General features: G+C 35.4%; 1 protein-coding gene across 1 annotated transcript in view; it reads left to right on the top strand.

Moving 5' to 3' along the window:
• The first annotated feature begins 2,633 nt into the window (after positions 1 to 2,633).
• Positions 2,634 to 15,074, top strand: part of LOC146904365 (UDP-glycosyltransferase 83A1-like) — a 31,047-nt gene continuing 18,606 nt past the window's right edge. The window contains exons 1-2 of the mRNA XM_085727212.1: positions 2,634 to 3,206; positions 4,202 to 4,481. Coding sequence (XP_085583338.1) covers positions 2,987 to 3,206; positions 4,202 to 4,481 — 500 coding nt within the window. The 5' untranslated portion in view covers positions 2,634 to 2,986. The remainder of the gene's footprint in view (positions 3,207 to 4,201; positions 4,482 to 15,074) is intronic.

The raw sequence follows: 15,074 nt of genomic DNA, 5'->3' as shown, positions 1-15,074 counted from the left end.
ATGCACGCAATCAGATTCGGCACAAGCTGTTGGAACATTAGTGTGATGTTGGGAGAAAAATTGGAAGATTAAACGCCAAGTAATTATACTTTGATCTAATGTTGTGTGAATTGAAAAAATAGAGTGTGGGGGTCTCACATAAAATAGAACACACACATTAATAGTGTTTAAATAGTGGTATTTAATTTTAAATACCTGATAATGATGAAAATAATAATAATAATAATAATAATAATAATAATAATAATAATAATTATTATTATTATTATTATTATTATTATTATTATTATTATTATTATTCTTTATTCATGGATATCACTTCCCATAATTTTAGGTTATGTTTGTTGTGATAAGACTGAGAATTCAACTGAATTTCATATCTTTCCTTCATTAGTTTGTTTCAGCTAATCTTGTGGGTTTGTTTCTTTTTTAACTTATCCGATTAGTTTGTTATTTGAGCTGATCTGTAGGTTGCTTAATTTTTAAGTTTACTTAATTCTTAAGTTTCTCCAAATTAGTTACAAACTCTCCCTATAAAAGGAGAGCTCACCTAGTTCAAAAAACACACCAAAAAGTTTCATTGAGTTGTCGAGAACTCTTTCTCTCTTCTCCCTTTCATGACTTATGTTGACGAGTCTTTCTTCTCTTCATCTCCTTTTTTTGTCCCTTCGAAATTAAGAGTGTTCTTAAGATCATAGTCTCTTTTTGGTTTAATGTCCCTTCGGAATTAAGAATGGTATTAAGTTCATAGTCCCTTCCATATTTTTATGTCCTTCGGAATAAATAATAAAAGATCATAGTCCCTCTTTCAGTATAATGTCCCTTCAAAATTATGAATGATCTTAAAATTCTTCTTCGACTCTCGAAGAAGTTAGAATGGTGTAAAACCATATTTGAGTGATCATAGTATCATAGTTGGAGAAGTTAATAATTAGAATGTTGGTAACACCATATTTGAGTGGTCTCAACACCATAATAGAGTGGTAACAGTACCATATTAAAGTGGTTTCAGTATTAAAAGAATGGTCTTGGTACCATATTGGAGGTGTAATTCTCAAACGGTTTTCTACAGTGCAGTAGTTAATCAAACAGTTTTAGCTGGACTTGTTTTATCCTGGGGGCGGCATGGTTGATAGTCTGTCTTGTACAATTTTGGGAAGTGTCACGAAACGTCTTAAAGAGAGCGACCTGGTCGTGACTCAACCTAGTAACAACTTCGGTAGATAATAGAATTTGGAGATCCAAAAACAACACAAGCTATTGTTATTTCTCTGCAAGTTGTTTCCATGAACGAGCAACAGACTAGTCATCCATCAACAAGATCAGATAGGTGGCAGAAACCGCAGCCGGATAGGATAAAATGTAACATTGATGCCTCATTTTCTTCCTTATGGAACAGAACTGGCGTAGGTATATGTGCTTGCTAAAACTATGAGTTTGTCTCTTAAGCATACGATTGAAGTCGGAAAAGCTCTTGGATTGTTTTACATGCTACCGTGGTTAGTAGACATGCAGTTCAACAGTGTGAATTTTGTGGTAGTTTCGAAGATCACAACAGATGCTTCCTACTCAAATTGTCAAGATGTAATAGAGTATGGTACCATTATTTCAGCATGTTAGAAACTTTTTTCCTCACATTTTACAAACTCTAGGGTAGAGTTTAATAGGCTATAAATAAATGTGGTTGCTCATGCCCTTGCAGGTGAGGCCATGTTGTCAGCTAGTCCTACAATTTATTATGATGTTCCCAACTCTATCAATACTATTATTATAAATGATATGGTATAAACATCTTTTCCTAAATAAAGATTCGATAGAATAAATTATACTTGTGGGTGCCTTGAAGAAGGAAAGAAAGAAAACCGGAAGAGACGACATGACAGATTTCAGGAGAATCAGACGGCCCCCAAAGAAAGAAATTTACTATTCCAGTTCGACAATCTATTATTGATATGGTTCAACACCGACTTCCAAAAATCCAATCTCCAAACATCCCCACCAATAGTTTAGTGTCATTTCTAAACTATGATACTTTTTATTTTATTTTATTTTATTAGAAAGGTTTCCTCAATTTTCATCCAATATAAATTTATTATTTTGATTTTTTTAAACTCATAAAATATATTATCTTCGTCTCTAATTATAAGACTCGTTTGAATTTTTTTTGGTCCCTTTGTATAAGTTTAATTTGCTATTTTCAACTACATTAATTATTTCTTTACATACTTACCTCTATTTATTTTACATCTTTTTCTCAATCAGCAATAAATAACATGTTAAAAACATAAACTAAATCTCTTTTTTAAAAAATATCTAGTCATATTAGTCAAAAAAAAAAAGATATTATATAATCATTTGTCGATGAAGTGTTGAATTTGAGTGGTGTCATCAAACTTATACTTCAAATTAAAATGAAATACGTAACCCAAATCCAGTCAAACATTTTAAAATAGTATTAGAGTATTGCTTCAGCCAATGGTTGCTATGCCTTTTCTCAAGAATTTGACATGTTGCAATGATAGTTAATTTCAAAAGTTTGAAAAGTAAGTAGAAATTTCCAACCATGACTTTGATTTGTATATAATTTTCTAGAGTATGTGTTTATTTAGCCACCACACCACTATAAAATGAATACAAAGTACAAATATTTCACCCAAGAGCCATTCTTCTGTCCTAAAAATATTTTCTATTATTGTCATAATAATATAATATTTTTCCAGCAACTAAGCAAATGGTTATATTGCCTCATTTTCTTGCTATACCATATCCAGTTCAAGGACATGTTAACCCCCTTATGCAATTCTCACAAGTTCTAACCAAACACGGTTGCAAAGTCACATTTTAACATACCGAGTTTAACCATGAACGATTGAAAACCGATGTTTCCGAGCAAGACAAGATACAAGTGGTGACACTTCCAGATGGTTTGGAACCTGAAGATGATAGAAGTGATATAAAGAAAGTTCTTTTATCAATTAAAAGCACCATGCCTCCTAGACTTCCAAAGCTTATAGAAGAAGTTAATGCTCTGAATGTTGACAACAAGGTCAATTGTATTATTGTTACATTTAATATGGGTTGGGCCTTGGAAGTGGGCCACAATTTGGGAATTAAAGGGGCTCTACTTTGTCCTGCTTCTTCCACTACTTTGGCATGTGCTGTCTGCATACCTAAACTTATTGAAGATGGGATTATTGATTCTGAAGGTAATACTTTTTATTGTTTTGGTATAGATTTCACAATTAGAATTCTTGTAATAAAATTCCATAAAGCTAGTTTATTATTCATTGCTTTTGTTGTTATCATAATTTATCATCTTTTTTTTTTTATTTATGGAATGAACATTTTACTTTATTTTATTAGACAATTGCTTTTCTACATTCATAAGTTCCTAATGACACATGAAAAATATCAAATTGCCCCAGCGGTAGTTAACTACCGCTGAAATCATTTCTTCACGGCTTCACCAATTTTTTTTTCCTCATCAATCTGTTGAAGAGCTGTCTCTTTCTCCATGGCCAAGCTTTTGTTTTTTGTCTTCGTATCCTCCAAATTTTGACAAGTAAATATGTGGGACTTGTTAATTTCCAACCGTTTCCATTCTTTCAGAATATAGAGATTCATGTTCTAATCTTCCATCATATTTTTGTCTCCAATTAATTATTATTCTCTTCTAATAAAAAGAATCCATTTCAGTATTTTGATGTCACTTTTACACTATTTTCATATTGTTGAGGAAAAGAAGATTGATGAGGAAAAGAAGATTACAGATGAACTAAGAAACTGGCAGATGTCTGAGATAGTGGGAGATTGGTGAAGTTGTGAAGAAATGAATTCAGCGGTAGGTAGTTAACTACCGTTGGGGGCAATTTAGTATTTTCCATGTGTCATTAGGAACTTATGAATGTTAGAAAAGCAATTGTCATTTTATTATTGGAAAAAATTAACAAGATAGTTATATCAACTTTTTTGTTTGGTAGAAAGAGAGGGCCACAGCCCAAATAGTTATATCAACTACTGCTACTCTTTGGTCGCAGTGGTAGGCGTACACGTGGCTGAATTGCATAAACAATTGATCATGTTCCATTGTTTGTGATATATTTTTTTATACTCTTTTGTTACTAATTTCTGATGTAACATAATTTCGAGCTCGGGTTGAGATTAACATAAAATACTTAATGATCTCCTTTTCACATTGCAGGAAATCCCATCAAAAAACAAGAAATTCAAATCTCCCCTGATATACCTATGATGAACACAACAAACTTCCCATGGCGCGGCGTAGATAAGATCTTCTTTGATCATTTTGTGCAAGAGATACAAACTATAAATTTTGGAGAATGGTGGCTTTGCAACACTGCTTATGATCTTGAGCCTGGTGTATTTTCCATATCACCAAAGTTCCTACCAATTGGTCCATTGATGGAAAGTAACAACAACAAAAGTTCATTTTGGCAAGAAGATACAACTTGCTTAGATTGGTTGTGTTGTAAATTTAATATATATTTCAAAAGTTTCAAATATTTTGTGTCCCATATTTTTAACTGAGAAATATAGAAAAGTATTTTAATTAAAAATTATTATCATATGAGTAATTATTGTGTTTGACTTGGTTTTCCAGACATGCTTTTAAATCCAAATTTTTGTAACTGCCTTTCCTTTATATCTCTTGAATGTGGGAATATTATTGTTCTTTTTCTTAACTATTTTATTTGAGCACTTATTTGCCAAGTCAAAGTATAACGTTTCTTTTAATAGCAATTTAGAAGGAATTATTCTTGCTTGACTTAACAATGATATGGTGCATATAAAATGAATTCACGTATTGCATGGATAATGGCTTTTATCACTTGGCTTTGAGCTTTATCAAAAAACAAGAAACTTGTCCCTCACTTTCTATTGTCTTTTGGGTTACATCTTCCTGAAATTATTTTTCTTGTCAGTTCTGTTTCCTCGATTTTACATCGAGAAGGGTCTGTTAAATCCTGGGGGATTAGCGTATAATTACGCGGAAAATCCTTAAGGACAGTGCGATCAACACGTCTCAGACTACGTCCATCGTTTGTTCGTTTTTGTAGTCTTTGCGGTTGATTCTACGACGAGTTTGATTCAAGTTGTCTCAAGACGGTGATATAATTCTACACCAAAATCAAGACAGATAAGTTTCCTTGAAACCTCTCTTGATTTTTCTCATTATATTTAATTGATTCTTATATTTATATATTGATTATTATTTATAGAGATAATGTATGCCTAAATTTACAACAATCTTAAGGATTTTCTTTTTCGACTAAACCTAAATTACGAATTAATTTTTGCCGGTAGCATTTATCCAAACTTAATTGACGAGAATTAACTTTGATGAACTGAAGAAATGGGTTTATGTTGTGCCAAGCCATGCGATCCTATTGCATTGAAGAAATAAGATAGACTAATTTAGCTACATATGAGAAACCGTATGATTGAATGGTGGAAAGCCAAGTAAGTGGTATTTATCATGCTTAATTTTTTTATCAGCTATTTGATTGTCAAATATGCATCGGTTTCTATATATCTAAGTGAATAATTTGATTGTCAAATATGCATCGGTTTTTATATATCTAAGTGAATAATTTTTGTTTACTGGCTCAAAATCCATGTGATTGTGAATGATAAGATAATTGCAGAATTATATATAAATATAAGTTTGACAAACTTGTGCAATTCCAGAATACTTTATTTTAGACCGAAATGGTTTAATCTGTTTCCTTTTCCTTGTAAAGTTGACCTATCACCAAATTAGTGAAATTTTGTGAAGATATCATGTTTATATTTCATTTGATATACATTGAAAGTTTTGTCTTGAGAAAATATCGACATCTTTTAATTTATTGATTCAGCTTTAAAGTATGAATATTCATTTTGTTATATTATAAAGTTTGTGCTATGTTCACCTTTTGTCTAACTTTACCAATATGCCAATTTAAACTGTGTTGCATGTGTTTTTAAGAAGTTGCCACAAAGTTTTACCACTATTTGTCTGTGATATGTAAAGTTGATATGTTCTGCTAAAGAAATGGTAAATTTGAAGTTGTTTAATTTGTACTTAGTTTGACCTCATGATATTACATGATTTTTCCATGCTCAGTGTCTTCAACATTATGATGAACAATTACTATAAAGCATGTTATGTTTTAATGTTTTAGACAATGGACTGTTTGAAGGTGAGAAAAACACAAGAAGGGGGGTTGAATTGTGTTTTAGAAAAATTCTTCGTTTCTCCTAAAAACTGAACACACTGATCAGAAGCTAAGCGAGACAGCTTCTGAAGTGATAATCAGAATCTAAATGCAGCGGAATAAAACAGAGAGAGAGAGAAGAAGAACGACACAAAGCAATTATACTGGTTCCTTCCACAATCCGGAAGTAGTCCAGTCCCCCTTGCACTTCCAAGGAGATTTCACTATGAGTAATATCTGATTACAAATGCTCAAGCACACAAGCAAGAGACTTCCAATGCTCAAGCACACAAGCAAGAGACTTCCTTTGCTCAAGAACACAATCAAGAGACTTCCTGCTCAAGCACAACTGCAAGAGACTTCCTAACTAAACAAAATTACACAGAAAATTGTTTAAGGTTGAACACTTGATATACAATCAGAGGTGCTCACAATACAAATCAGATACAGACTCAATGGACTTAAGAATTTCTAAGATATGACTTTGAGACACAGAAATTCTAAGTGAATGCAGAACAATTTCAGCAGAGGTTTGGTACTTGTGAAAATCTTGTGAGTCTTTCGTTCAGCGTTCTTGCATTACCAATTCTCTAGGTCTTCACTCCTTTATATAGAGGTGTGAGAGAGACGTTGTGAAATTGCCAGCACACCAAAGAGTCGTTGTTGAAGCTTGATCTTTCACCAATAATCTTTTGCCTGATTTGGCTGTTGTCCTATGAAGAACAAATTTGAAATCCATTCCTTATCCAAAGGAACATCTATGCAGGCGAAACCGTATTCTGGAGCTGTTTTCTTGTCCTGTAGCGCGGACACAAAACAGAGTAGTGGAGAACGTGGTTGTACAATTCGTACAAAGTACAATGTCAACGCTTTCGTCCAAATTGCAAACACACGCCTTCAAACACCTTTGAAATGACCGTTGCAAACTCCACTAATCCTTTGTTTGTGTTTTCGAATCCAATAGACAGCTTTTGCATTGATAATTCTTCAATTCTTGATTCTTTGCAAATCCAGTTGATATTCAGCTTCTGGTGAAATGGCTTCTGATGAGGCAGCTTCTGATGATGCAGCTTCTGATGATATGACTTCTGCAGCTTCTGATGACGCAGCTTCTGATGATGTGGCTTCTGGACCTCTTGTCTTCAGAAGCACTATTCTTCAGGAGCAGCTTACTTCAGGAGCGCTATTTCTTCAGGAGCAGCTTGACTTCAGGAGCGCTTTTTCTCTTCAGTAGCAAGTTGCCTTCAGGAGCGTCCAAGCTTCAAATTTTTGTTGTTTCCATAGCTCTTTATTTGCTCATTCAGAACCAATGATGATGTAACTTTATAATTATGGTCCTGTACACTTGAACAAATATTAGCTAGTCCAATTTACAATTTTTAATACCATGTTATCATCAAAACCCTTTAAGGTTCATTGTTAAACACATTTTGTTCCAACAATCTCCCCCTTTTTGATGATGACAAACAAAAGTATTTAAAATTGATCAATTGTTGTTAATCTAATTAACAAGTTGACTTTGGGGTTCTGAGGTTTGTAAGCTCAGAATCTGAGGTTTGTAAGCTCAAACTCCACCTGAGTCTGATAGTCTTTAAGGTGAGGTTTGTAAGCTCCCCCTAAGTTCTATCCAGGTTAATTAAATTCATTTTTCGCGCTATAATATTATCAGAGCTTAAAAACAAAATTGAATCATTGAAAGAATTAACTTATAGATAAGAAGAATGGTTCAATTAATTTTACTTGAATTTTGATACTCCTTCGTTCGTTCATAGCTTATACCAATAAGGTAAAAAAAATGATAGAAGGTTTTCAAAAATTTCAAATGCCATTAATGGGGCTCAGAGCCTTTAAATACTTGTCACATATACTCCCCCTTTTGTCATTATCAAAAAAAAAAATTAAAATAAATTTAAGCATAAAAGACAAAAAGATATGAGAAAAACTCAAACAGGAGAGAGTATAAAAGAAAGTGAACTAAATAAGTCAGAGCAAAATATATGAACATGTATATCAATTGTCAGAAGCAGCTAAACAGTCAGAATCAGTAAGCATTCAGAAGCAAGAGAAATAAGACAAGATGGTTTCAGAAGCAAGGACTAAGAAATTTTAAAACAGACAACAAACAAAGAAAAACACAAGGGTGTGCAACTAAGGGTTGGTTTGTTGTTGTTTCTTCATCTCTTCCATTTCTTCAATCTTCTTCTTCAACAGTTCTTCAAGTTGTTGTTGCCTCTGAAGAAGAGCTTGTTCCCTTTCTCTAGCTTCTTGCTGCTGCTGTGCCATCTGTTTCTTCAGAAGCTTACACAGCCTTGCTTCTCTGGTCAAGTAATCCGTTTCAAAGAAGAAAGGCTGGTTTGCCAGGAGCAGTGTAGAACTTCTTACTCTAAGACTCTGATTCACTTGCTCCATTAGCCTTCTGACTGAAGCTTGCTTGACTCTGATGCATTTGGCCTTGATTTCTTCAATAACCCCAACTGCCCGGTTTTGAAGAGATGCCCAGGAGTCTTCATATGCACCTGTGAGATCAATTGTCCTTCTTTGATCCACCAGATTATGCATCTGACTCAAGATTGTGAGAAGCTCAGAATTAATATATCCAGATTCCAGGATGTTTGTGGGTGGATGATCAAGGGTTTCAAGATCAGAATCACTGATTTCTAAATCTTGAATGGGGTTAGGAATTGGAAAGGTAAGGTGTGTTTGTGTGTTTGAAGACGAAGGCTGGTCAGAATCAATGTGTGTGGTGGAGGTTGAGTCTTGAACATTGACTTGAGAGATGTCAACATCCATGGGAGTTGGTTCTGGAGAGTGTTCAGGTAAAGGTTGAAATTCAGTTTCAGTTGGTGGTTGTTGTAGTGAAGTTGTTGTTTGATTGTTGAGTTGGTGGTCAATGATGGCTATTGGTGATTGTGGGGGTGTTGTGGGTTTTTGTGGTTAAGGTGTTTGTTGATGGGGGTTTTCTGAAACAACATTTTCAGAAGCAGCTGCTTCTAGAGTTGCTTCAGAGGCCTTTTCTGTTGTAGACTCAACATTTTCTGGAGGAATCATGTTGAGAGGTTGAATGTTAAGAGGTTGAGGGTGAAGGCGAAAAATAGTATCAATGACTCTTTCTCTCTGCTCGGCCAGTTCAACCAACTTCTCATTAATTATGTGACCAACTGGTTCATAAGTAGTTGACTGAGAGGGCTTATTGTTGGTTTTGGTTGATGTTGATTGGCTTTTTACTGGTTTTCGAAACAGTTGAGCTAAGGGTATATCATCATTAGAATCATCAGAGTCTGATAATGATTTGGATGCGGAATCTGATGATATATTAATTACCTTCTCTGGTTCAGGATCAGAATCCTCTTGAGCAAACTCACTGGTCATCTGCAACATTTTCTTGGCTTCTGAGACTACAGACTCTTGTAGCTCAGCAGCAATTTCCAAGACTTTTTCAGCTGCTGCCTTCTTCTCTTGTAACTCCTTTAACTCCAAATCAGAAGCATCTTGAGCTGTAGAGGTGATATGAGGAAAATCCTTGGTCCTCCTCAAGGCTGGCTTCCTCTTCCTCTTTGGTATAGCAGGTTGATCAAGAGAAATGCCAACATCCATGATCAACCTGGAATCCATGTCTTCAATGGCTTCTTCAATAGAAGGTACTGATGAACTACCAATTTTGAGCTTGTCAGTAGCAACTTTTGCCTTTTTAGCAGGTTGTTCAACCTCTAGATATTGCACTGCAGTTATCTTCCTTTTTGACTTTCTGCCTCTGGCTCGTGGCAGAGCACCACCATACATTTCCTCTGGAATATCTTCCAATCTGATTCTCTCATTGGTTGCCTCAAAATGTTCCTTGATATAGTACATCTGCACTTCAATGGGATCCTTCTTGCAGATGGGTGGAAAGTCCTTCATAAGATCAGACTTAACAAATGATTCACTTAAATCAGTTTGAAGTTTGGTGACTTCACTGATTAGCTTCATATTCAAGAGAGTATGAGCATTAATGAATTTTCCAGTTTTTGTGTCAAGTAGCTGATCTGTGAAGCCTTGAGATTGACTGAGACTGTCCAAGATACCTCCTTGATAGAATATCTCTGAGAGGAGTCTTCCATAAGGAACCAAGGGTTTATCCAGTAGCTGACTCTGTTTCAAACACTCTACCAAGTACTTGAACATGTATTTGGGCACATTCACCTTTTCCTTCTTGATGAAGTGCTGGAGAAGGACCTTCTGAGCTAGATTTGGTTTCACACAGTCACCACTTGGAAACAGGTTCTCATTCTGAATCTTCAGAAGCATCTTAGTTTCCATGCTCAATTCAGCATATTTCTTCTCCTTCTCAGAATTGTATATCACCAAGTTGGCTTGCTTTTTCCAAATGCGTTTTTCAGCAGCATCTGAAAGATCAATTCCAGAGTAGTATCCAGAGGCTGCAGCCTTGAGAACATACTCTATGTGCCATTGTGCAAGTCTTACTGGAATACCACAGATGCTGGACCTGATTTCATCTTCAACAAATGGCGCAAGACCCATTTCTTCTCTTGTTTTCCCTTCTAATTCAGGATACATTAGCACCATCTGACTTTCCTCAGCTAAGGATGCCGCTTTGTTGTAGAATTTTGCTCTTACCCAGAAGTGTCTAACCAGAGCTTCATATGTTGGTCCATTCAACATTTTGAAATAATCCATGAGTCCTTGCTCTTCATAGTAGCTTCTGATTGAACACCTATGAAAATTCAGAGAATCAAAGTCCACTGGATTCTCTATCTGAACCTGCAAATCCCATTCTTCCAATTTCATGCTTCTTCCTCTGTAGTCATATTCAGGGACCATTCGTGAAGTAGATACTGAAACTTCTCGTTGCGAGCTTGATGATGCCATTTGATGATTGACGAAGACTTGAAGAAGATGAAGATTTTAGGGTTCTAAGGTTGAGAGAATGCGCTTACTTCGCAAGAGGTTTGAGAGCAAATGTGTTTGTTGTGAGTGAGTAGTGTGTGAATTGACAAAGTGTTAAAAGTAAAACGATTGCAATTCAAAAGAGACAAACAAACATAACATTAATGACAAAATTGGGGGCGCGTGAAAAGTACTTTCAAAGCTTTTAAATCATCATTGCCCTTTTAGTTATACACCAACACATACAGGCCACGTAAGAAGTTCACAGAGTAACTACCAAGTTAGTGGGCCAAAAGTTACTTTTTAAAAGGTAACTTCCAACGTTTCCACTAATTCAACTATTCAGAAGCAATAAATCCAGCTTCTGGACTTCAGATGCTGACGTCATCATCAGAAGCGAGTTTTCCTCAGAACCTCAATAAAGAGCTTCTGATGGACTACTGCTTCTGAACTAACTTCAGAACCTAAAATCCTATTCAGGAGCAAGCAAGCATTTAATCAGATACAAAGTGCATGTTCAAATTTTTCTTTATAAAATCAAATCTTTCAACAGTTAAAGGCTTAGTAAATATATCAGCCCATTGATTTTCAGTATCAATGAATTGTATATCTAAAATTCCTTTTTGAACATAATCTCTGATAAAATGGTGTTTGATTTCAATGTGCTTCGCTCTTGAATGCAAAATTGGATTTTTAGACAAACAAATAGCAGCAGTATTATCACAATAAATGGGAATACTGTTAGCAGTTATCTGATAATCTTCCAACTGATGTTTCATCCAAAGTAGTTGTGTACAACAACTTGCAGCTGAAATGTATTCTGCTTCTGCTGTAGACATAGCAATAGTTGTTTGTCTTTTGCTAGCCCAGGATATAAGATTATCACCCAGAAATTGACAATTGCCACTGGTTGACTTTCTTTCAATCCTATCACCAGCATAATCAGCATCGCAGAATCCAATTAGCTTATAATCTAAGGATTTCCTATAAAGGAGTCCAAGATTGGTTGTTCCTTTCAAATACCTGAAGATTCTCTTGACAGCAGTCATATGAGATTCTCTAGGATCTGATTGGAATCTTGCACACAAGCATACACTGAATAAAATTTCTGGCCTAGATGCAGTGAGGTATAACAAAGAACCAATCATACCTCTATACAGCTTCTGATCTACTTTAGTTCCTTCATCTTCTTTGCTCAGGTTGCACGTAGGATGCATTGGAGTGTTCATCACTTTACAATCTTCAAGTTTGAACTTCTTCAGAAGCTCCTTTGTGTACTTTGATTGATGAACATAGACTCCATCTTTGCATTGATTGATTTGAATGCCAAGGAAGAACTTCAGCTCTCCCATCATGCTCATTTCAAATTCATCCTGCATTAACTCAGAAAATTCCTTGCAAAGAGATGCATTAGTAGAACCAAATATTATATCATCAACATATATTTGCACAACAAGAATATCTTTCCCAAGGGTCCTTCTGAAGAGTGTAGTGTCAACCTGTCCTCTCTTAAAATCATTTTTGATTAAGAAATTACTTAGTCTATCATACCAAGCTCTGGGAGCTTGTTTCAAGCCATATAGTGATTTCTTCAATTTAAAAACATGGTCAGGATATTTAATATCCTCAAATCCAGGAGGTTGCTTAACATACACTTCTTCTTCTATGACACCATTGAGAAATGCACTCTTGACATCCATCTGATATAATATTATGCGATGATTAACTGCATAGGAAAGAAGTAACCTGATTGCTTCCAATCTTGCAACTGGGGCAAACGTTTCAGTGTAATCAATGCCTTCTTGTTGACTATACCCTTGTGCAACAAGTCTGGCTTTGTTTCTTGTTACTTCACCTTGCTCATTCAGCTTGTTTCTGAATACCCATTTTGTTCCAATAATGTTCTTGTGCTGAGGTTTGGGTACCAGATCCCACACATCATTTCTTTGAAATTGATTCAACTCTTCTTGCATAGCTAGGATCCATCCATCATCTGAAAGTGCTTCATCAACTGTTGTAGGTTCAATCATTGAGATTAGTCCAATCATTGACTCTTCTTGTCTGAAATGTGATCTTGTTCTTCTTGGACTATCTTTGTTTCCAATGATTAGCTCTTCAGGATGTGAAGACTTGTGTTTGAATGTGTTTCTGGGAGGATCTTCTTGATGTGAGTCATCTTGTGCTTCATCAGAAGCAGCTTCATCTTGTGCTTCTGATGTGGGTTCAGCTTCTGGACTATCTTCAGACTCAGCTATCTGATCAGGTTCTGGAGTAGCTTCAGGAACCTGTATCTCTGCAAAACTTTCACCTTGCTTTGAAGTTTTATCTTCAAGCTCTTTGTCATCAAATTTAACGTGCATAGATTCTTCAACACAGAGTGTTTCTGAATTATACACCCTGTATGCCTTTGACCTTTCAGAGTAACCTAAAAAGATTCCTCTTTGGGCCTTGGCATCAAATTTCTTTAGGTAGAGCTTGTTGTTCAGAATGTAACATGTACATCCAAATTGATGAAAGTAAGAGATATTGGGTTTTCTTCCTTTAAAGAGTTCATATGCTGTTTTCTCCAAAATAGGTCTAATATAGATCCTGTTTTGAACATAGCATGCTGTATTCACTGCTTCTGCCCAAAAATGTTTTGGTAAATTGTTTTCATGAATCATGGTTCTGGCCATTTCTTGTAAAGTTCTATTCTTTCTCTCTACAACCCCATTTTGTTGTGGTGTTCTAGGAGAAGAGAATTCATGGAAAATTCCATGTTTTTCACAAAAAGCTTCAAATGGCTCATTTTCAAATTCTCCACCATGATCACTTCTGACTTTCAAAATTTTTGATTCTTTTTCAGATTGAATTTGAGTGCAGAAGCTACTGAATACATCACACGCAACATCTTTACTCTTTATGAATTTCACCCAAGTCCATCTGCTGTAATCATCAACAATGACTAATCCATATCTACTTCCATATAAGGATGCAGTACTTACTGGTCCAAATAAATCAATATGGAGTAATTCTAAAGGTCTTGAGGTTGAAACAATATCTTTTGTTTTAAAAGATGATTTCACAATTTTCCCTCTCTGACATGCACCACAGAGTGCATCTGAATAATAGTCAATGTCTGGTAGCCCTTTCACAAGTTGTAACTTACTAAGCTTAGAGATTAACCTCCAGTTAGCATGTCCCAACCTTCTGTGCCACATCCATTTCTTATCATTCACTGATAGTAGGCACATCACCTTCTGATCAGCCAGTTCAGAAAAATTGATTTTATAGACATTGTCAACTCTCTTTCCTTTGAACACAATGGATTTGTCTTCCTTGTTGATTACTGTACAGTTGGGTTTTTCAAAAAGCACATCATAACCATTATCACAAAATTGACTAATGCTCAAAAGGTTATGTTCAAGACCATCTACCAACCATACATTATTAATTGAGGTAGAGGAGTTACCAATAGTTCCTGTACCTATGATCTTGCCTGACTGGTTGCCTCCAAATTTCACATTTCCTCCCTCTTTCATTGTTAGGCTGAGGAACATGGACTTGTCTCCTGTCATGTGTCTTGAGCAACCACTGTCTAGGTACCATGATCTTTGCTTTGGCACTGCTCTTAGACATACCTGCATCATTGACATTTTTAGATTTAGGTACCCATTGTTCTATGGGTCCTGGAAGGTTAGTACTTAAGGCTTTACTCTTCACTTCTTGTACCTTGTGCTGTGAGTTGGGTTGCTTCTGATTAACCATCACCTTAGGTTTTGGTACTTCAGAAGCAGTAACTGTCTTCTTCTGAAACTTAGACTTCAGAACCCCAGATTTTGGTTTCACCAGACTCTGAGGAATAGGTTCTGATCTTTTCAGGATCCTAACCTTTGAAGTTTTGGAATCAGATTTGATCATAGCCTTTGACTTAGAGTTCTTTGGCTTTGAAGTAATCTTAGCCTTAGAACTAGAAGCTTCAGGTTCTGATTG

This window comes from Medicago sativa, chromosome 7, assembly GCF_051527215.1.
Source record: "Medicago sativa cultivar Bolivia chromosome 7, Bolivia_mono, whole genome shotgun sequence".
Classification (NCBI taxonomy): Eukaryota; Viridiplantae; Streptophyta; class Magnoliopsida; order Fabales; family Fabaceae; genus Medicago; species Medicago sativa.
This window is presented reverse-complemented; position numbering and strand designations above follow the sequence as displayed.